We start from the raw sequence: 21127 nt of genomic DNA on the forward strand, positions 1-21127 counted from the left end.
CCCTGCCTTCCAGGAGTCACAGCTTTACAGCGCTTGGGCAGCCACAGCATCGTGGGCTTGAAAGAGTGGCGGCATTCGACGGGTTTCACTTGCCCTCCTACTCCAAGTGCTTTCTGTTTGCATCTCCCCTCTGCTCCAGCAGCATTTCCCCTTAGTATTACCCCTCGGGACTAGGAAAGCGTTTATTCTTAGTTCTGTCTTTATGTGGTTCAAGTCATGGAAGAACGATGAGGAAGATGTTTGTGCCCAACCAGTTTGTCAGGACTGTGAGCATTACGCTGCACTTTGGGACCCAGTACAGCAGAGCATGATGTCAGCTAGCGTGCTTTAGTCAAAATTTATTATCGCTTGGGAATCCACTTCTCCTCTTTAGGCTTATGCTCTAGTTTCCTTTAGTGATTGTCATCCAGTTCTGGGAGAAATGCAAGTAATGTCATACTGTGTCTCACTGGTTTAAACAGTCTGTTCTTTTGGCTCATCTGTATTAACACAGTTGTAACCACTAGAAATTTCTGAAACTGATTTGCTTTCTGTGAGTCACAAAATGTCAACACCTGTGCTTTAACCTATTCAATATAAAGGCTGACTATTAAGAAGAAGCAGGGGATACTCATGCATGATTTCATTGTAGTACAATTAAAGAGCACATCTTCTGGGAAAGGAAGTGTGGTACCACAACTTCTAATTGAACCTATTTCATAAACAAGGTACAGGACCAGATGTACCAATTAGTGTAAAGAGTTGTGTCAGATCCTGTGTATTATAATTAGTCACAGCACTAGAGGCGTGTTTGCACATCGTTGGAAGATTTTTGTTGAAGAAATTCCAAATTTCTTCTTTCAAATTTTCTGAAGCTGAGGGGACTTGTTTTTTTATTTGCATGTAGGAAGAAATTGAGTCAAATATGATTTGAGAAACGACTTAGTTTTCTCGTAATGTTAGTGTGAACCACATTTGTTCTTGATGCTCATGGAATTTGAGGGAAAGGAGAGGCTCCCAGTTCTCCATTTGAAGACCCATGCAGGCGGCACCAGGGAGAAACAGAGATGAAGTGTCTAGCTTTCCAAAAGCCCTAGTATCTACTACATAAATCACTTCATTAAGTATATTTGTGAAGGCTTGAATGTGCACTTCTTTAAAATAAATGTGACACTTCTCAGTAACATACTTACTGTAATGACTTTCACAGTTATCAAACTTATTTTTAAAAATAAACATTTCAAATGGGCATATTTTCAATAACGTTATTTTTCATTTTAAGTTTCTCAGTAAAAGTTTGTGAAACAAAACTTGTTACAAAAATGCAAAATTTCATCACCTGAAAATGGAACTGTCTCTAGAGCTGTAGCTCTGTGAAAAATGGACTTGAAAATACACAATCATCCTCAAGTATCTAAAAATTCAATCATATTCTCATAAATAAATTGGCTTTAGAAGAAAAAACTTGGTTCAAGTTGTTTGTCAGCTTGATTCTTTTTTTCTTACCTGTAAAGTGAAGTTATCTACGATTTGCATATTATTTCATATTAGAGCATCTTAAATATATATGCAAAAATGCATCCATATTTTATTTGCTCTTCAAGAGTTCGTTTTCTGTGTTGGGGAGGTGGAAAAACTGCCGTTCTATCTTCTGCCTTAGCCAAAATAGACACTTCTCTAGTCCCTACCTGATCTGCGGCTTTTGCCTGGTGATTAGGAAGTTACCATCTTCCCTTGCAGCAGCCTGTCTTCAGCCACTTTGTAAACCACAGGAAGGCTGGAAACAGCCTTGGTTTTCATTTCCTGTTTCTTTCATGGTCATTTTTATGAGGAGTTCAGGGAGGTGCTTATAGATCTGCTTATCAAGCTGAACAAGCAGATATTCAAACTAAGTATTTTGATGGATATTTGAAAATTGCATTTAGCATAAAATAGTTAGTATGCAGAGCAGCAAAGTGTGGACTATTGACAAAAAGCAGGTTGTAAAGCTCTGGTGTTAGTGTGCATAGTAAGGCTGAAATTTGAACCTGAAGTATCTCCAAATTAATGGCAGACGGCTTCCTTCAAATAGATGTAAAGATGGGTAAAGCCTCAGTTAAAAAGAGATACCTGGGAGAAGTATCTTTGTATTGGGCTTATAGAATCAAATCTAGTCAAAGACCATAAAGGTAGTCATTACTCTGCTTTAAAAGGTAGAGGTTCCCTGAAGCTAGCTATTTTCATGGGATAGTTTATACCAAGCATACTTCAGTTAATTGCTAGATAGATGGAAAAAGTCAGCATCTTAAAAAATTGCTGGCTGAAGATCTGTTTGATATATTAAAGAACTCTATATTCTTGGGCTGAATGTCTGTTATTTGGACATACTTAAACTACTGTACATGTGCTACTTGCTAGATTTTATTTACATGCAGTCTTTTATACTATGAAAATGTTTAAACTATTAAAAGATGTTTTGATTGTTTTATGATTTCTATTCATATCTCATTAGTTTATTAGGTGAAAGTATTGCTTCCATGGCTTGTCAACAATTAACATTTAAAAATACAAGGACAAAACTTGGTATTTGTTTTGAAAGAAATACTCATCTAAGTGCATGCTGCATTTGACTTTCATAGCAATGGAATACATAAGGATGTGAATTGAGTCACTTCATTCCTACATGGTCCATAATTTTAAAACTACGTAGCTAGCAAGAAAGATCTAAAATGTATGCAATTCCTTTGAACTCTACACCAATATTAGTGTTTGCAATAGCAGATTTTTATATTGAGTCTGTGCACCAGTTAGGAAGGGTTTCTTTTAAACTTTTGTCTACTTGTTACGTTGATTTTTAAGCACTGATTATACTTAGAAACGTCACCGACTTCTTAATATTTTGCATCTATTCAGTTTTGGGCGCAGTGTCTTATAAGTCAGTAAAATGTGTTTCTCATTTTAAAAAAAGGAAGTAAAAATGCGGAAATTTTCCTTTAAGAATCCATTTCTACACCTCTGAAACAAGCAAACCTCCCATGTCATTTTAATTTCAAAAATTATTCTACCAATTGTTGTAATTCTTTTTTGTAACTTGAGGAAGAAGAGAGTTGTGCTTGTGGAAGATGAAGTTTGTTTTGGGAATTCATCCAAATGCACTGGCATATTCCATGACTACGTTAGGTGCTGGAATGATGAACAGTATCTTTAATTTCTACTACGTTAAGCTTTTCTTAAACCGATACAAAATTTCAGAAGTAGCATTTCATCAATCACAGGTATTGTACAATGGAATATTTTTATTACCATGTTGTGCTATGTGTCTGTGTTATCACAACAAAGTAATTTTTTTACTTACGAATTAATTTTTGATGCATTGCAAATAGTTATACAGTAAATTCATTTTAAATTTAGTTAGTCCATAAGCAATTGAAGGTACACATAAAGCACATTGTTTACGGTCTTTAGACTAAAAATCTCCAGAATTTAATTGCCGGAAAGATTTTTACCTTTGATAGCTTGAAGTAATGTTCTAAACTGATCTTGCACCTCAGCTCCATAGATATGTTTGACATTAATGCTTTCCTATGGACTGTTTAAATACTTAAGTACTGTCTTTATTCTGCAAGTCATTATCCACGTGAGCAACTCTTGTCATAAATGGTCTCCTGAAAGTAATGGGCCAGCTCATGGTTTGAATTACTTGCTGTGAGAGTAATATCTGGGCTCTGCAAGATGAAAGCCCAGATATATAAGCTTTTGAAGAAGTGAAGTCTTGCAGACAGGGCTTTATTTCACGTGTAGTTGGGCACCTGCCTACTTATTCATCTTGTTTTTCAAAATTACTATAAACCTCTAAATACATTTAAGAATTTGGTCTGGAGTCTGTTTTAACCTGAGAAGCTTTCATCTTTCTTTGTTCTTTGCATAGAGATTTATTTTAAATAAATATGGTGTGTATTACTTCTGTGTTTGTATAACCTCTGCAGAAAAATCACACTAGTGATAACTTCTGTTGTGTTTCTTACTTGTTTGTCACAGGTTGTATTTATGATATGGAATGCCATTAATGATCCTCTTTTTGGGTATATTCAAGATAACTCCAAATTCGCATGCTGCTCAAGACGCCAGTTTTCAATTTTGTATGGAGCTCCTTTATATGCGTTAGCCTTTTTGCTTCCTTGGTTTCCTTGGAAACATTATGAAGAAGGTGACTGGCTAAGTGGTCTTCACCTCATTGTTGCATTATGTGCTTTTGATGGTTTGCTTACATTTGTGCTTCTAGCGCAGTGTGCGCTCTTTGCAGAAATTTCAACAAGACATGAAAGTAGGCTTCAGCTTATTAAATATAACCAAGTAGCAACATTAATTGGATCAACAAGCATTCTCTTTTGTGGTCTTGTATCAGATAATATGGAAAATTTTGCCTATTTTCAGGCTTTTGCTGTTTTGGTCGCAGCATTAGCAACAGCTTGTATGTGTTACACAGGCAAATATAGTACTAGTCAATATGAGCAGAGAGAAATTTGTACAGAGAATGCTAATCTGGAAAACAGTGATGGAGCTCTCTCCTGGTCCTCTGTAATTTCATTGACCAAACAGATTATGACAGAGAAAAACTTTTTATTTTTTGTAACGATGAACTTCTTCCAAGTCTTCCACCTAGCCTTCTGCAACAATTTTATGATGATCTTTGCGGATAATCTTATTCCTAAGGATGTCCTTTCTTCCTCAATAAGAAGTATCATGTATGGAGCAGGCTTTATCTGTCCTCAGGTAGGCAGTGACACTTTTTTATTTCAAAAGATGAAAACATGGTGTTTTATTAGTTTTCATTAGTTTAAGGTATCCATTTACATTGTTTGTTGAAAAAATGCGGTATCTGGCATAAGCCATTGGCCATACTGAGAAACAAATCTATTTCACCAATGCTCTAAAAGAAGAAAGTACCTCTATATACAGGCTAACCAAATGTAAGAGCAGGGTAGAGACAAAGGACAAGCAGGCAGGCTGGTGGAGTATCTGTTCACAAGAATGTGAGATGTGAGTATGCAAGGAGTGAATGTTTTGTATCCTACAGTGTTTATGATACCTAAGTATAAAGGAATGAAAAACATGGTCAAGATAAAAAGTTTCTAAAAGCAAAATCTGTAGAATTCTGAACTCTTTTCTCTTTGGTTTTGATTTGTAATACATGATGAAAGAATAATCTCTTCTTCAGGAAGTTTCTGAGATAAACTGCACAAAACACTAGAAAAATTATTAGGTATTAAAAGCATTGTTGAAATACGTGGCATCTCAGTCATGGGAACCAAACAAAACTCTAAATAGCTGCTTTTGGAGAATAATATGTTCCCATTTATTTTGTTGTTTGCTGTCTTGGTCAGCTACATTTACTGGGTAGAGCGAGAGATACTTTCAAGACCCCAATCAGGGATGGGGGGAGGAGTAATGAACTGGAAAATAAAAGAGAAAGAGAACCCAATGAGTAATGTGTGAGAACAAGAAAAGCAGCAAAAGTATGTCCCACAGAATGTAAACATACTTGTCTGCAGTGAATAAAAAAATTCTCCTGTTCATTCCCTCCTAACTTCTTTCATTGGATCTTTTAAAACTTTCACTGTGTTTACTTACTGGATTGCTCAAAAACTGAGTATCCTGACTTTCATCATAGGCGCTGATGATGTTCAGAATTTCTGAAAATCAGGCTGCTATGTTCATTAAGTTGTAACGTTTTCAGTAAGTAAAATCTAAAAGAAGATACATGAAAGTGCAACTGGAATTCACAGCTCAATTTCAGTTACTGTTTTGGCTTTTGCATATATAACATCCAAATACCTTCTCTGTTCTATAACTCCTAAATAACTATAATTTTAACTTTTATCCTTACCACTGGTTTAATAGTTTTTTCCTGTAACTCAAACAATTAACTGATGAACTTTGGAAATAAATCAGAAACTGCAGAAGTTAGGAAAGCTTAAATAATTTTACACTCAATATATAGCAATCACTACTGTTGATAAAATCAGTGTGACAGTGTGAAACGAACAATCTTTCAGAAAATGCATCTCCCTCTGCTCCCCAGAGACTCTTTGTCTAGAAGGTCACTGAACCGAAGAGAGTTTGCTGTGACCCTATTTTTCTCAGGTTTTGTCCCTTTGAGCTCAGGATATAATAAGAGAATTCTCTGGTGGCAAGGTCCTGAACTTCACTTACTGGAAAAGCACCCAACCCATGTAAAATAAGGCCCCTTCTTATGAACCGTGCTTCAGTGGCCTGTACTAAACTAGAATTCAGCTTCTGTCTTAGGTTCCTTTTAGCAGTGGGTGTGAGGAATAAAACCTGCCTACAAGGGAAACCTTGTTAATGAAACATAGGCAAACAAATTTAAATTTGCATCATGAAGTTAGTATTTTTCTTAGAAATACATAGTCTTAGAAACATGCAGGTAATAAGGAATTTTCTAAATCAGAAGTACTTCCTGAGACAGGGTTATTTCTCAATTATAGGGAGACAAGGTCATGGTTTTTACAATCACATGCATTACATATTGCCTTACCATTTCTAGTGTAAGCGCTTTTCTGTAAAATGCCTGAAAACAGCCAGGGGGAGGAGTACGTTTAAGTTTCTTACAACCAAATTTTTTTCTTATACCAACTTTCCCGATTTGTTTTATCTCCCTGATCATTGGTTTAAGTAGAAAACTTGAGCTTCTTTAAAATAGCATTTGCCACAGTAATCTTTGTGTGACAGTAGCATACTGGTTTTACTCATTACGTTAAAGCATTTAAATGTGGGAACAAATGTACAAGGAGAATTCTTTCCTGTTCTTCATCTGAATATTACACTGTTCATCTCTGTAACACAGAAGGAAGGAGAAAATATGTATCTTTATAGAGTTTGTGAGTATTTTTTGTGACAGTGATGAGGATCACATACATGTAGATGGTGACATAGACTCATATAATAAAAAGAACATAATGCATTACAAAATGTCCTATTTAAAGTGGAAAGTGAGGAACAAGGTAGACGAGCTTACACTTTGTTCATACTACAGTCAGCACTTAATACCATTTTCGTGAGTTTGCCTGTCACTAGCTTCTCGCGTGGATTACTGTGTGCTAAGATTGGTGGAATTAAAATGCAGCCATACACATTGTCCACTGGCACCTGCCTTTCTCTACTCGCTAGTAAAGTCTCTGACTCGCTTAGATCAGCTGTCTTGGCAAGCATGCTTTATCAACTTAAAAGTCATGCATAATTTCAGTAAATGTCAGTGAAAATAGTAGTATTAATGAAAAAACCAATTATTGCAAATATTTTTTATCAGCAGTTAAAATTCAAATGGCAAGATGCTTGTTTACAGTTAACATACTGCAAATTTAATTCTTTAAGAGATATCAAACATAAAGATCATGAGCATTAAATAATAGTTAGGGAAACAGTATTTTCCTCAGGATACAGTAGTTCTCAGCTGGCTAGTTTTGAGTGAAAGGAAACCATTCTTACCTGGTAGAGACAGTATAGAATGAGCCAGTAGATAGTTCTCTGTTCAATTCCTTTTTTTTTATTTGGATTGAACTTTTTAGAAAGCGTTGGGTTTGTTTTTTTTTTTCTTTAATGGGTAGTAATAATTTTTGTCTGGTCTGTGCCTTATAGCTCTCCTAATGCTGAGATATTGTACTGTATCTTTTAATCATATGTGTGTATATATTGTCTTTTCAGTGCCTTGTTCTTCTCAGTCATGCTTCGTTGAAGAAGTTTGGTTATTACAGAATCATCTTGTTTTCCTTTTACTTTGAAGGAGTAGCTGCTGCTGTCATGTTTGTTCTAGGGCCAGAACGCTATTATCTGTTGGCATTTTATCTCACCACAAACATGTAAGTAAATACATTTCCCTATTCGTAGATACGGCTTAAATAATTCTAACAGAGTGGACACTTGCTCTTAATAGCATGAAGATTTTGTCACTGCTTTTTTGGTTTTCTTTCTGTTCTGTTTCACTTGTCAAAAAAGTTGAAACTCCAATTACAACTTTTTCCAGCTTTCATTTTATTCTGCTTCAGCTTTTAATTTCTGCTTAAAAAAGCCTTAAAAATGAACAGTAATTAAGGTTTGCAGCTACATGCCTCCAGCCACATATCTGCTTTGAGATTCAAGGGAAGCAGAACCTCTTCTCATCCACATAGACACAGAAGATCTCAGTAGAGGAATTCTTCAGAGACTGTTTGCTAGGAAAGCTCAGACCTCATTTTGTATTGCATGAGCACTTGTGTGTTGCACTGCAAAACGAATATTGATATGTCAGGTATCTGTTAGGTAACCAATATTGAGTCACATTTTCACTGGTACTGGGTAAGTAAGATGCCAAGTAGTAGTATTTTCACAGCAGTAGTATATTATGATACATGGAAATCTTATTTAAAAATAAAGACCTGTTTGTATCGGAATATTGTTGCAGCCGTTTGTTTTTATTTCTTCATTTTCTATTTCATTGCTTGCTTTCTACATGTTCTTTCCTACCCTCCTTTTCTTCATCTTCTTCCCCACCCCCTCCCGTTTTCATTCTTATTTTCAGTATTTCTGCCATGGGCTACTGTAACACTGAATTGTGTGAACAATAAATTGAATTTCATTACCTGCATACTTTAAATGATGAAGATAGAATTTTTTCCTGGGGAAATCAAAATATAAGGTACCTAAAGACTGTATGTTTAAAGTGCTAATTGTTCAAAGCCTCTTGTAAGTAAGAGCTAATCACACCCAAAATTTAGTAAGACACAGAAATCCTAATATGTGAGTTTATGGTTTCAGTTAGCAGTTTGTTAAGAGTCGGCTTTGTGTGTGTGTGTGTTTAAATGCATATATATATAATGTATAGAGGAATGCGTATAAAATCTTTTTACTATTCTAATTCTCCCACTTTGAAGTTTGTCTTCCATGTAGTCTTTCCAGTTATGCTCATGTCCTTTTCAGATTTCAAGAGGACATTTCAGTTTCTCTTTCTTCTAAGGTGTTTCTTTTCTCCATGTAATTTTAAATTACATTCACTGATAATCTCAAACAAGTATTTATGACCTTTTGCACTAGTGTCCAGGAAAAAAAGAAAAAAAACCCCCAACTTTTAGGTTTGCGTATCGATTCCTAATTCTCAATTAAGAACAGATCTAATACTGCTTTCAGAGCTGCTGTTTAAACAGATAAATCACCATGTTTTAAAGAACATTCAGCTTTGTGTGTTTGCGGAAATGTCAGTGTTGGGGTGTATATGTTACGTCAGTTACGATTTCATTATGAAAGTGTATATAAGAACTATGAAGATCTTAAATATTTTGTCTTTCTTTAGGGTAATTGTACAAGCTTCATTTAGTTTGTTCAATTTGCCTTTGGCAGATATTGTTGATGCAGATTTAATAAAGCACAAGCGGAGGTATGTCAGTAATAACTGTTCTTCTTTAAATATGCTATCTGTTTGCCATGTTACTCTTTCTTAAGTTAGATTATATCAAAGTAAAGACCGTACGTGATCTTGGATCCTTGACACAGAAGTACTTTTTGTAAGAGCAACTTAGTATAAGTAAAGATAAGAACTTGAATAACGTTTCCTGCAGTTACTTCAGCAGAGTAATTTAAACAGATTATTATGTCATTTCTAGTTTTAATTATACTATAGTACAAGACAAGTCCTCCAGTTTTTTGTGTGTTTATTTTTGTTAGCTTCAATTGAATTATTTTGTAACCATATACATCTATTGTCACTTACGGAATTTTCTGAGTAAGGCCTTTCTAACATGGCAAAAGCATTTAGAACGCTTTGCCTGTGCTACTTGAAGTGCAAATTTCAAAGTCTAACTGGTTGTTGTTATCTCTCTGAAATAAAAATTGATAAAACCTGCTGTGACGTAGCATATTACAACTCATGGATCTTTTGGATTTTTATCAAAGTGCAGATAACTTCCTGTTAGTTCCATCAATATTTATGTAAGTGCAGATTCAATCCTGGTCACTGTATTAAAGGACTTGCCCCTCAAATGTGAGAGCTATTGCTTTCATGAAATAAAAAAATGCCTCCTTTTCTGGCCTCATGCATGTAAAGTCTTAAGTTGTAATTAATTCTCCATGCCCTGCTCAGTCCAACTTAACTTCAATAATTACTCAATGTGCACAAAGTTGAACTTGAGTGCAAGTCGTTTCAGAATTAGCGCCAAGCTGTATATGTACCCCAGAGGTTTATTACCTTTCATTTCCAAAGAAAATTAAATTTCATTATTATAGCTGATCTGTTTGCTATAATGTGTGAATTATAAAGCTACGTATTGTGATAGTTAGCATTTGCATATTAACAGGATTTTAAGAATCAGTATTGTAATTAATATACTAATAAGTTTGTGTTGTGCATGTTTGTTTTTCTCCCTGAATATTTTAGATCACCACTTTCCTCTATGGTTTTTGGTACAAATGCTTTATTTACCAAGCCTGCCCAATCTTTGGCTCCAATGCTTGTGGTTACAGTACTAAATCAATTTGGATATGAGAACCTGAATAATGCAGTTGCTCAACCTGATCCAAGGTGAGTTCAAAAGGAATACTTTAAATCATAGAAATTAACACAAAATAATCCTGTCATCTAAAAAGCAAATTAATCTGCAATTAGTTTGCATCAACTGCACTTCAAAAATGAGTGCTTTAAAAATATTTTCCCATTGTTTTTTATCTGTATAGAAATAGAAGTGTTTTCTAGATTTTTTTTTTAAGAGTAAATCGTTTATTAAACAATACACATGAGGATATCTACCTAATTTTGAAAAACAAAAGATACATTTCAGTAGTTGACCATCTCCTGTTCTATTGCAAAAAAGAAAAAATATATGTTTGAGATCACCTACTACCTCTTATTAAGATACATGTTGTCCTGGCTTTTGTGTTTTGTTTATCGCGTAAACCTACTTCCTTAAATATATAATCCTAATAGGGTTGCATTTAAGATACATTTTTGTATGAGAGAAAGCAATATAATCACTGGAGGGAGGGAATTTGCCTCAAGTAGGAGTATAATTTTGGCTTCAATACTACTTACCATTCTAATGCTGATGATTTCATTGCAGTCCCTGGAGACCTTAATACACAGCATAAAGCTGTGGTTGCTAGTTAGCACATTGGAAATGCATGGGCTTTTGTGAAAACAAATTAACAGGGAGTCAGTACACTGAAAGGATCATAGGCTGTTTATTTATGACCAAGAAGAGGAAGTGGCAACATAAGGAATAACTGAAGTCAAGATGAAAAGGCAAAAATCAGTCCTGATTAGGATTTGCTTGAGAGAACAACATGAATAACCTGAGAACTACATAGCTGTCCTAAATTTTGAGTAGAAACCTTAAAAAATACATAGAAGACAATTGTATATGAACTTTTGTGGAGATAGCACTTGAAGGAGAAATGACTGGTTATGTGTCACCTAAGGCTTGGAGAATGTTTCGTATTTGAGGAATTTTCTAAAAAAATGTATGAGGAAAAGCATGACATAAAAGGACAACAGGTGGTCTTCAGAAAAGCATCCTGACACAAGCAAAGAAGGCTTAAGTTTGAGGCTATGTGTGAGAACAGTTAATTTTATTTTAATGCATTCTGTAGATAGCCAGCCACTGAGATGATTTGAAGAGGACATGAACCTCATTAGAATGTCAAATAAGATGAGTGATTTTTGCAGAAGAGTGGTAGGTTGAACTGCATGTAGATATGAGCGGGCTGAATATATCCATCTTGATGATTCAGGGAAATTCAGATTTGAAACATAAAAACTGCAGTTCTGATCCCTTTCAATCAGAAAAATGATCCCTTTGTGGACGATTTTAAATCACAGTAGCTATAGATCTTTTTTTTCCCAGTAAATAGCCTCTGGACTGTAGCAACAATAAATTTCTTGTATATAGAGTTGAAATACTTCGAATGCTCAATTTCTAAAACCGGTATTTTCACTTGAGTCACACTGAAATTTGATTTATTTCACTAGGGCAAGGAACAACATAAAGGTACAAAGCTACAATCAGTTAATCAAAGAGCACCTGAAATATACTCTATATTTCTCTTGCTCATCCCTTCAAAAATAATTTCTTAAATATGAAGCAGTCTGCATGTGTTTTCTGTATATGTATGCATGAATGTGCACATCCTTCACTTTGCAAATGGACTACAGTGTGGACATACAGTCCACAAAGACCAGGCTACTCAAGGTTGTTTCTGAGGACTGGGGAGTTTGCCCACGACAATGTACTCAGACCATTGACTGAGCTAAAACCCTATCAGCTGATCTCAGATTTCAGTCTTAGGCAGACAGCTAAAATACACTTCCCTCAGGACAAAGTTGTTTGGGGACAAACAGAAACTGAATACAGGAGATCGCTTAAAATATGCTCAAACTGTTTTGGAAAAAAAAAAAGAATTTCACACATGTGAATTACATATAATGAACTGTTATGACCCATGCCAATACGATGTCAGCTGTGTCCTTCCTCCTTCTCCGAAGCTGGCAATATAATAATAAGTGTTCTGGAAAGCATTTACTTTGTTGGGTGTAGTGGTAGTGAATTGTGAAGATAGCACAGAGGACCCTTATTCTGCATTAACAAAATGTTTGGGCCCTGAATAAATATGTCTTAAGAGTTTCCAGCAATGTTGTTTACTGGAAGAAGAGACAAAATGCAGTCCAAAACCATAAATTATTTGCTGAATTCTATGTTATTTATTTTTTCTTGAACTGAAAGTTAAACCATAGCAACAATGATGGAGCAGCTAATCCTGCAAACTGTTTCCAGGCACACTAAGGACAATAAAATCATCAGTAGTAGTCAGCATGGCTTCACCAAGGGGAAGTCATTCTTGACCAACTTGATGAACTTGTACAATGAAATGACTAGCCTGGTAGACAAGGGAAGAGTAGTGGATATTGTCTACCTGGACTTCAGAAAGGCCTTTGACACTGTCTCCCATAAGACCCTCATAGACAAGCCTTTGATATACGGGCTGGATGAGCAGACAGTGAGATGGGTTGAAAACTGGCTGAATGGCCAGGCCCAGAGGGTGGCAATCAGAGGCATGAAGTCTAGTCAGAGGCCAGTAACTAATAGTATACCCTAAGGGTCTATCCTGGGTCCAGTCCTGTTTAACATCTTCATTAATGATCTGGATGATGGGGCAGGATGTACCCTCAGGAAGTTTGGTGATGACACAAAACTGGGAGGTGTGGCTGATACATCAGAGGGTCATGCAGCCATCCAGGCTGGAGAAATGGGCTGACAGGAACCTCACGGTTCAACAAGAAGTGCAAAGTCCTGCACCTGGGGAGGAACAGCCCTATGCATCAGTATATGCTGGGGACCACCCAGCTGGAAAGCAGCTTGGCAGGAAAGACCTGGTGGACACCAAATTGAACATGAGCCAGCAATGTGCAAGGCGGGTGAATGGTATCTTGGGCATTAGACAAAGTATTGCCAGCAGGTCAAAGGAGGTACTCCTTCCCCTCTGCTCAGCACTGGTGAGGCCACACCTGGAGTACTGTGTCCAGTTCTGGGCTCCTCAGTACAAGAGAAACGTGGACGTACTGGAGAGAACCCAACAAAGGACCACAAAGGTTATTAAGGGACTGGAGCATCTCTCCTATGAGGAAAGGCTGAGAGAGTTGGGACTGTTCAGCCTGGTGAAGAGAAGGCTCAGGAGGGATCCTAAATACCTTAAGGAAGGGAGCAAAGAGGATGGATTCAGACTCCTTCCAGTGGTACCCAGTGACAGGACCAGAGGCAATGGGCATAAACTGAAACACAGGAGATTCCCTTTGAACAATATTTTTTTACTGCGAGGGTGACTGAGCATTGGAACAGGTTGCTCAGGGAGGTTGTGGACTCTCCATCCTCAGAAATACTCAAAAGCTGTCTAGGACACAGTCCTGGGCAGCTGGCTCTATGTGGCCCTGCTTGAGCGGGGCTTTGAGGCCGATAACGTCCAGAGGTCCTTTCCAACCTCAATCACTCAGTGATTCTGATTCTGTGAACAAAGTTCCAGTATTTAATGACAGTGAAAATATGGGTATGTTACAGTTATAGACAGGCAGTTGCTTTTTATATACAAATACTGTCTGTTGCATTAGTTTTTTTCCACAGTTATTTCACAGATCCTCTTACAAAGCAAAAGAATCTTAATAAGATGCATCTTATTATCTGTGTTTAGTTTGGGGGGGGGGGGTTGTATGTTTTGGATGTTAATGTTCTGTGGAGTAAATGGAGAAAAGTATTAGCAGTCCATCAGTGGTCTCCTTCTTCAGTAACGTCCAAATGTCTCCCTTATCTTTCCCTCCAGCATCAAAAGTTTGAACATTGGTTTTTGTATTCTCAGCAACTTTCCAGGCTTTTGCTGTAGTAAAACACATTTTCCAGCAATGAGTTTACAATTGAAAATTATGGAAATAAGCTTTTCTTGTTCACACTGATTTTTGTGTAATACTGTCGTTTCATTTCCTCATTTCTTGATATATTGCTTACTCAAGACCACATGGAATGCTGGAGCTCACAAACTTTCTGGATGACTTCAACTTGCATATAAAAAAAAAAGGTCGTAGCTTACAGGGGAAAGGTGTGTCTTTTTCTTCCCTCCGTCATTTATCTTATGCATTTGACAGCATTTTATTAATAGCATACTGCCTCCAGAAGTGGGCTTCATAAATAGTCTCTTTGGTGCTCATCTTACACTGTATCAGAAAAAATCTATCTAGCTATCTGCTGGGACAAATCATATATCTTCTGATTCCTATGCCTCCAGCAAAAAGTCTGTAAGATGACACTACGTCACCTACACCTCTTCATCATTCCAGTGATTACATTTTGGTTCTTCAGCTTTGTGATATTATGACTCCTTGACATCCTCCATCATCAGGATATTTCATTATTGCTTCATTAGAGTACCAAAACTCTGTTAAGAGTACCAACCAACTATAAGTTGCCTGGTTTTAAGCTTTGCCTGTCTTTTGTTGCCCTCATGCTGTTGAGCAATTCACACATCTATGTTCTCTGCCTTTAGTAAAGACCACATTCCTGAGCAGCTTATTAGGACAGCTGGCATCTTATGAGTGAAATTCTTATCCCAGAAGACCTTTTGGGACAATAGTTCATCATCATCTTGGCTTCTGTTACAGTTGTATTCTGCAGGGCACCCAAGCTGGTAAGACAGTGAAGAGGTTTTATACAGAGAGTAGAAGTCTAAAAGAAAGGAAAATTCAGTCCCCTTTTTCTTTCATCTGTGAGGTACCATAAGATTCATCAAAAATGAGAAAATGCTTATCACTGAACAGTGATCCCAGTACTGTATTAGACCGGCATTCCAAAGACCCAGACTGTCTTTCTCTTCCTCTGTACTGAAGCCTTTGAATTGACCATTAACATCACCAACTTCTTACCAGTACCAGTATTTACTTCTGCCTCAATGGTAATATCTTCTTAGTCACAGTGATGTCGTCGTCTTCCTTAGGGGCAATCCAGTATCTCTTGGTTTTGCCTTTGGTATCATAATTCGGAAGTGTGACTTCTGCTATGAATAGTGTATCTCTCTTCCAGAAGTCTTCTTGCTGTTTCGCACGAGGTTGGCCTATATATTGTACACAATTCCATATCTGCTACACATGATTCTGTATACATTAATATACACATTATTCCACATTCTTAGGGAATGTGATCACTACACATCAGTTAAGCATTTGCATCAGTTTGTAGTGGAAGCTAGCTTAAGAAGTATTTTTTAATATCCTTAAAATTTGAGAATGGAGTGGTCCCGGTTTTTTCCTTTTCGTCCATCATCACAGCAAAGCAAAGCAAAGCAAAGCAAAGCAAAGCAAAGCATAGAATTAGAATAGAATAGAATAGAATAGAATAGAATAGAATAGAATAGAATAGAATAGTTTGGGTTGGAAGTCCAACCCCCCTGCCGTGGGCAGGGACATCTTCAACTAGATCAGGTTGCTCAGAGCCCCGTCCAACCTGACCTTGATTCGTTTCCAGGGACGGAGCATCTACCACCTCTCTGGGCAACCTGTTCCAGTGTTTCACCACCCTCATTGTAATAATGACGGTATTACCTGCCCCATATGGTGTGGGGGTGTTTTTTTGTTTTGTTTGGGTTGGTTTGGTTTGGGGTTTTTTAGTTTGGGGGTTTTTTGCTACGGAAAAGATACCTAGTTTAAAAACTCCCTCTTCTGGAGAGCCACCGCAACTACAGCTAACTTCTCTTAAAGTGTGCTTTTCAAATTCATTCTTCAGAATGAAGTTATTTGACAGCAACTCTTCATTATTTATTGGAGGCACTTTAAACTGTTGATGCTTTCATACTAAATTACTGGACTACATCACATTCTATTCAGAGTGATATTAGGGCTGTTTAGTGAAAGATTGTATGTTTTATTCCAGCATGTGCAAAAAATGTAGACATGGAAATTTCTGAAGTTACTGGTTCAGCTGTTATTATGATGAAATCTGAGCTCTACTCTTGATTTATCCCAGTCCCTTAATATTTTCCTATTCCTGGTTCTGTGTACTGTAGATATTTTTCATAATTCCTGCAGTAACTTAAGGTTTTACAGTACAATAGGTAATATTATTTTCTTAAACCAATATTGTTCCAATGAAACTAAATCAGGATTGCACCAGTGTGAGTGATTTGGAAATGTTCTTTCTTTTTGCGTCCTTCTTGAAGTCCATGTATAAAGATGGAACAATTTTAGTACTGAAAGCTGCAATCCTCCTTAGTGTGCAGAACAGGCAAAGTACAAGCCCCAACATCCTGTTAACTGTGTCTTAGTCCTGTTTTCACCTTTGATAGGTAAGTTACTTCTCTGTGGCCTCCCTGCTGACACTGCTTATACAGCTAATTATTGGCAGTTGTGACGGTGGTGTGCATGATGTGGGCCCCTGTGTACTTGTAGGTGGACTGAAAATGCAATTGAATACAGGCCAGTAAACAATGTCTAAATGGTAAATTATTGTCACTGCCAATGAACATTGGCTATGGACCAGTGACCTGCTCGTGAAGACTTCCAGTCTTAAATGCAATTGCCCAAGTGATTAAGTAATTCACTTGTAAGCCTGTGGGTTTTTGTTTTCTTATGTAGCATTAGCATGTACATGACTTGAGACAAATTGTGATCGTTGTATGAGTGTGTGTATCTACTAAGGAATAAATCTGGTCTATGTTGCAGGTTGCAAGCATTTTTTCTGTTAAATGCGGTGAGACATGAGTTGATTCTTTTATGATTCAGAGAAACTCTTAGGTTTTATTCAAAAGCCTGCTCAAGTTAATGAGAGAATTTTTTCACAGATTTCAGGTTTTTTAGATCATGGCCATAGCTGTTCTGTGAGTCTCCTATCTCATCCCTGAATGCTAAGGAAAAAAAAAAAAACAAACCATAAACCGCTTCACGGAGAGAAAGTTCATTTAGGGGCTGTTTCTCAGTTTGAGCTGACTTTCCTGATATTTAAGTAATTAGAATCCAATAATTAACAGCATGCCAGTAGATAATGATTCTAGCTACTACATAAATGCCTAAACATGTGCTTTGAGCTGTCAGAAACCATACTGTTCATAAAAGGGAACTAATTTAACTCCTGTATTTTCTTTTTTGATTAATATTTGCTGATGCTTTTATCTCTTATTCCTTAGAGAAGATTTAGATGAAGAAATACTATGCACCCATGAGAATAAATGAGAATAAGTGTTAATTTCACATGTATTCTTTTTATGGTTTGTATTATCTTGTAATCACTTATTTTAAAACAAAATTAAATAAGGCTTGATATTTCAAACAGCCCTTTACACCATGCATGAATTTTGTGCATTAATCATGACTTCCATCTAGCACTCAGCAACTATAACAACATACTATGTGGCTAGCTAGTAGCACAGATTTTAACTTAAATAAAATAATTTCATATTAAAATGTTTGCTTCCATTTTCTGCTTTTCTTTCTCTTTCAGGTTTTTCAGTCTTACTAAACCTTTTCAGATGCTCTGTTCTATAATTGGGTTATATTGCTTAAAATGATTTCTGTATTACATAATACAGGTGTGTACTAAAATAGCAAACAGGATTTCTTAGGTTGCCTACAGTGTATTAAAATCAACTCTGTGTGCTAATTATCTATTTTCCTCCTAGCTATTATGAAAGCAGCAAACAACATAAAATACATATTCGTATGTAGAATTAGAAAATATAATTGAAGTACATTGTACATGAAGTACATCTGAGATACTGGTATTTCTTTTATTTAGAATTGATTGTACACACTAAAATGTATATGCTGTATATGTGTATATAATGTGAATGCTTTAAAAATAATTTGTTGTGAATTGACCATGAAAGTTAATCTTCTTCATATTGAAAGCTGTGTTTTCATCTTCTTCACCAGTTTGTTTTTAGGTCTTCATGACGCCATGTTCTATTTGATCTGTCTGGTTCCACTTTGCATTGCAGTCATACAGATCCTGACGTGGACTCCCTTTTCAATCCAGAATAGTCATATGACAGCTGTACGCTAAATATGTAACAGTTGGTCAGTAAATCTTCAGCTGAACTGTACCACAAAAGAGTTAGTATGTTTTAAATGTGAAAAAATGAAATTGCATTAAATGGACTATCAGACCAAACATGGTTTGAGCCATTTCAATAAAGTCGTGCTCTTCAGTCTATATAGACTATAACACAGATCACATTCAGCCTTAATACTGAGCCTACACAGTTTTTTCTAGTTCAGTTGTTTGCCTTCAATGGGCTTTATCCTTAATTACTAAATAAAGTCCTTTCTGGTATGACTGGTCACTGTTAACTCCTTTGAAGAATGGATATGGCAGATCATGTAAAGGAATCCCAACTCAGCACCTGGAATTCAAGGGAACTGTATTTTCTTAAGCTTACTGAAATATGGTGGATTAATTCTGCCATGCTGATAAAATGGCAGATCTCTGAAGTTAATCTGGAAAAGCTTGGTGGACATCCCTCATGGATGGCAGGGAGATGAAGAGAAAAATTTAGATGGTGTCTAGCTGACCAATATCAAGACAGATCTGACAGCTACCACAGGAAGAGCAAAGAGTAGTTAACTACCCTGTAAAAGTCTGTGTAAGGCTAAAGACAAAAAAGATTGAAACGCTGTTCAATAAAGTGTTGCTGGATATGAAAAAAGCTCCATACCTCCTCACTGGCTTTCCGAATGTCTCTAGTTGGTGGTAGGTAGACATAATTTTCTGGCTTTAAATGGGAAAATTATTTTGAAGGTACCATATTGTTAGTACTTCATACAAAATGTCGCTGTTGTAAGAAAAACATTAGCGTATGGATGTAGTAGTGTCCAGTTAGGTGGACAAATCTAAGCACACACATACTGAATCAAACTCTGCCTGCTTAGTAGTGTTACATTGGCAAACTCATTTGATGTGCTGACAGTTGAAGTTGATTTCTGATTAATGAAATTGAAGTTAGTTAATTTCTGATTAATTCTTACCAATCTTTTCAGTTAAGCTTTTAAATGGATCCTATGATTTTTATAAAAATAAAGGTTTTTTGACAAAATTTCAGAAACATTGAATCCTCTCATTATTTCACACATGTTGTAATGGTAAGATACATTAGCATGTTTACAATACTCCTGTTTAATAAATATTCTTTTTCCTCCATTATATCCAGCATGTAATTGTGTAATGATAGATAGCTTAAGATTAATATAACAACTTCATTTTTGTTCTTTGTTTTGCCTGGGCAAACATAATTTTAGAAGCACTTTTCTTACGGAGTGCCAGTCACTTGAAAGTACAAGAAGATGCATTGTATGTATCCCGATTCTGAAGTGCTGAGCAAGCTCATTTCTAAGACTCTACGTTTATCGTGGTAGGTAACTTGGAAGAGAAAGGAGTGTAAGAAATTGCCCTGCATTTTGGTGGACACTGGCATAATTTAATGAAGAGGTTTGAGATTTGATTTTGAGTGTTGAAAAAAATAGTCTTTTGTGCCTCAGTTTTTACATTTGCAGAGTAGAAACAACATTGTTTCCTTGCCTTTTTTGAAGTGCAAAGTGCTTTCAAAGCGATGAGTGAAAAAGTGGGATATCGAGAAATCCAAATGAACCCTTTGATAGAAATATGAAGATTTATGTTAAAATGTAAGAAGCCAGAAGTGTGATGAAGTTGCGTTACCTGTTCTTTATCTCTGTCTTGTCAGAGATACCATTATTCATTTGCATTGTACATGCTAATAGCATTATGTACACATACTGGTGTCACTTGTATTTACATATCCAAAGAATATTTACACAAATACCAGAGCAGATATGGACTGTGTGTTTAGATTCTGAATTTTAAAAGATTTACTGCATTGCATGTATGAATTTTCTGCCTGAAAGGCAGAAGGGGAAAAAGTCAAAGGACAAAACCCTGAAGGAATTTAAGTTAATGTAATCTTTGATTCATTATATGAAACTGTCGTCTTCCTGACAATTCCTTTAAAATGGTAATAAGTAACTTAAATTAGTTTTATTTTTCTTTACTGTTTCTATATTTCCTAAATTTCATATGTTAAACCTATCCTCACAGAATATATATTTTGGTAGGTGAAAATGTTATTGTTCCACAAATAGGGTTTCTTAGATGATTGTGTTTATTACTTAGTTCTAATATTAAGTTATTAGAATATCATGTACAACTGGGAGAGTACTGCACTATACAACAGGAAAACTAGTAAGTGGTTTTAAGCATCAAAATTATTCCAAGAATTATTTGAAATTATCAGAATTAATTTTTCTGGAAAATGTTTGGTAAAGATACCATTTTATTTGTTGGAATAAGAAAGGAGTAAGGGGTGATATGACTGAACGCACAGTTTGAATAGCCTCTATAAACTGCTGCATCTTTAAAATTAAGATAGGAAAAGTAAATAGTCAAAGATTTCTAAGCAAGACAGCCTTAAGATGTGAGAGATTAACTGTGTAGAATAAACTAGTTTAGAAAACAAATCCGAGAAATACAATACAAATTATTTAATATGTAAAATATTAATAATTTTGCAAATTACTAGGATTTATTATTCTCCCATTTGTCTGTCCTATTTCTCTTGCTCTAAGGGCAGGAAAAAAGTGTCTTTCACCACA

The 21127-nt window shown here is 36.0% G+C and overlaps 1 protein-coding gene across 1 annotated transcript; it reads left to right on the forward strand.

Annotated features, from left to right (window-relative positions):
* Nucleotides 1-3062: 3062 nt before the first annotated feature.
* LOC142088994 (transmembrane protein 180-like) lies at nucleotides 3063-19559 on the forward strand. The gene is made up of 6 exons (XM_075164868.1): nucleotides 3063-3233; nucleotides 3997-4731; nucleotides 7681-7835; nucleotides 9302-9385; nucleotides 10382-10525; nucleotides 18398-19559. Exons 1-6 carry the CDS (start codon nucleotides 3081-3083, stop codon nucleotides 18525-18527), a joined length of 1401 nt encoding a protein of 466 aa, XP_075020969.1. The 5' UTR covers nucleotides 3063-3080; the 3' UTR covers nucleotides 18528-19559.
* The last annotated feature ends 1568 nt before the right edge of the window (nucleotides 19560-21127 follow it).

This window comes from Calonectris borealis, chromosome 16 (assembly GCF_964195595.1).
Source record: "Calonectris borealis chromosome 16, bCalBor7.hap1.2, whole genome shotgun sequence".
Taxonomy (NCBI): domain Eukaryota; kingdom Metazoa; phylum Chordata; class Aves; order Procellariiformes; family Procellariidae; genus Calonectris; species Calonectris borealis.

Bases quoted from the DNA above. Each gene is read 5' to 3' on its own strand.
- LOC142088994 (XM_075164868.1), top strand. From the start codon at position 3,081: ATGAAGTTTGTTTTGGGAATTCATCCAAATGCACTGGCATATTCCATG. The intron at 9,386-10,381 runs GTATGTCAGTAA...TGAATATTTTAG, and splicing joins TTAATAAAGCACAAGCGGAG to ATCACCACTTTCCTCTATGG. The intron at 10,526-18,397 runs GTGAGTTCAAAA...CTTCTTCACCAG, and splicing joins GTTGCTCAACCTGATCCAAG to TTTGTTTTTAGGTCTTCATG.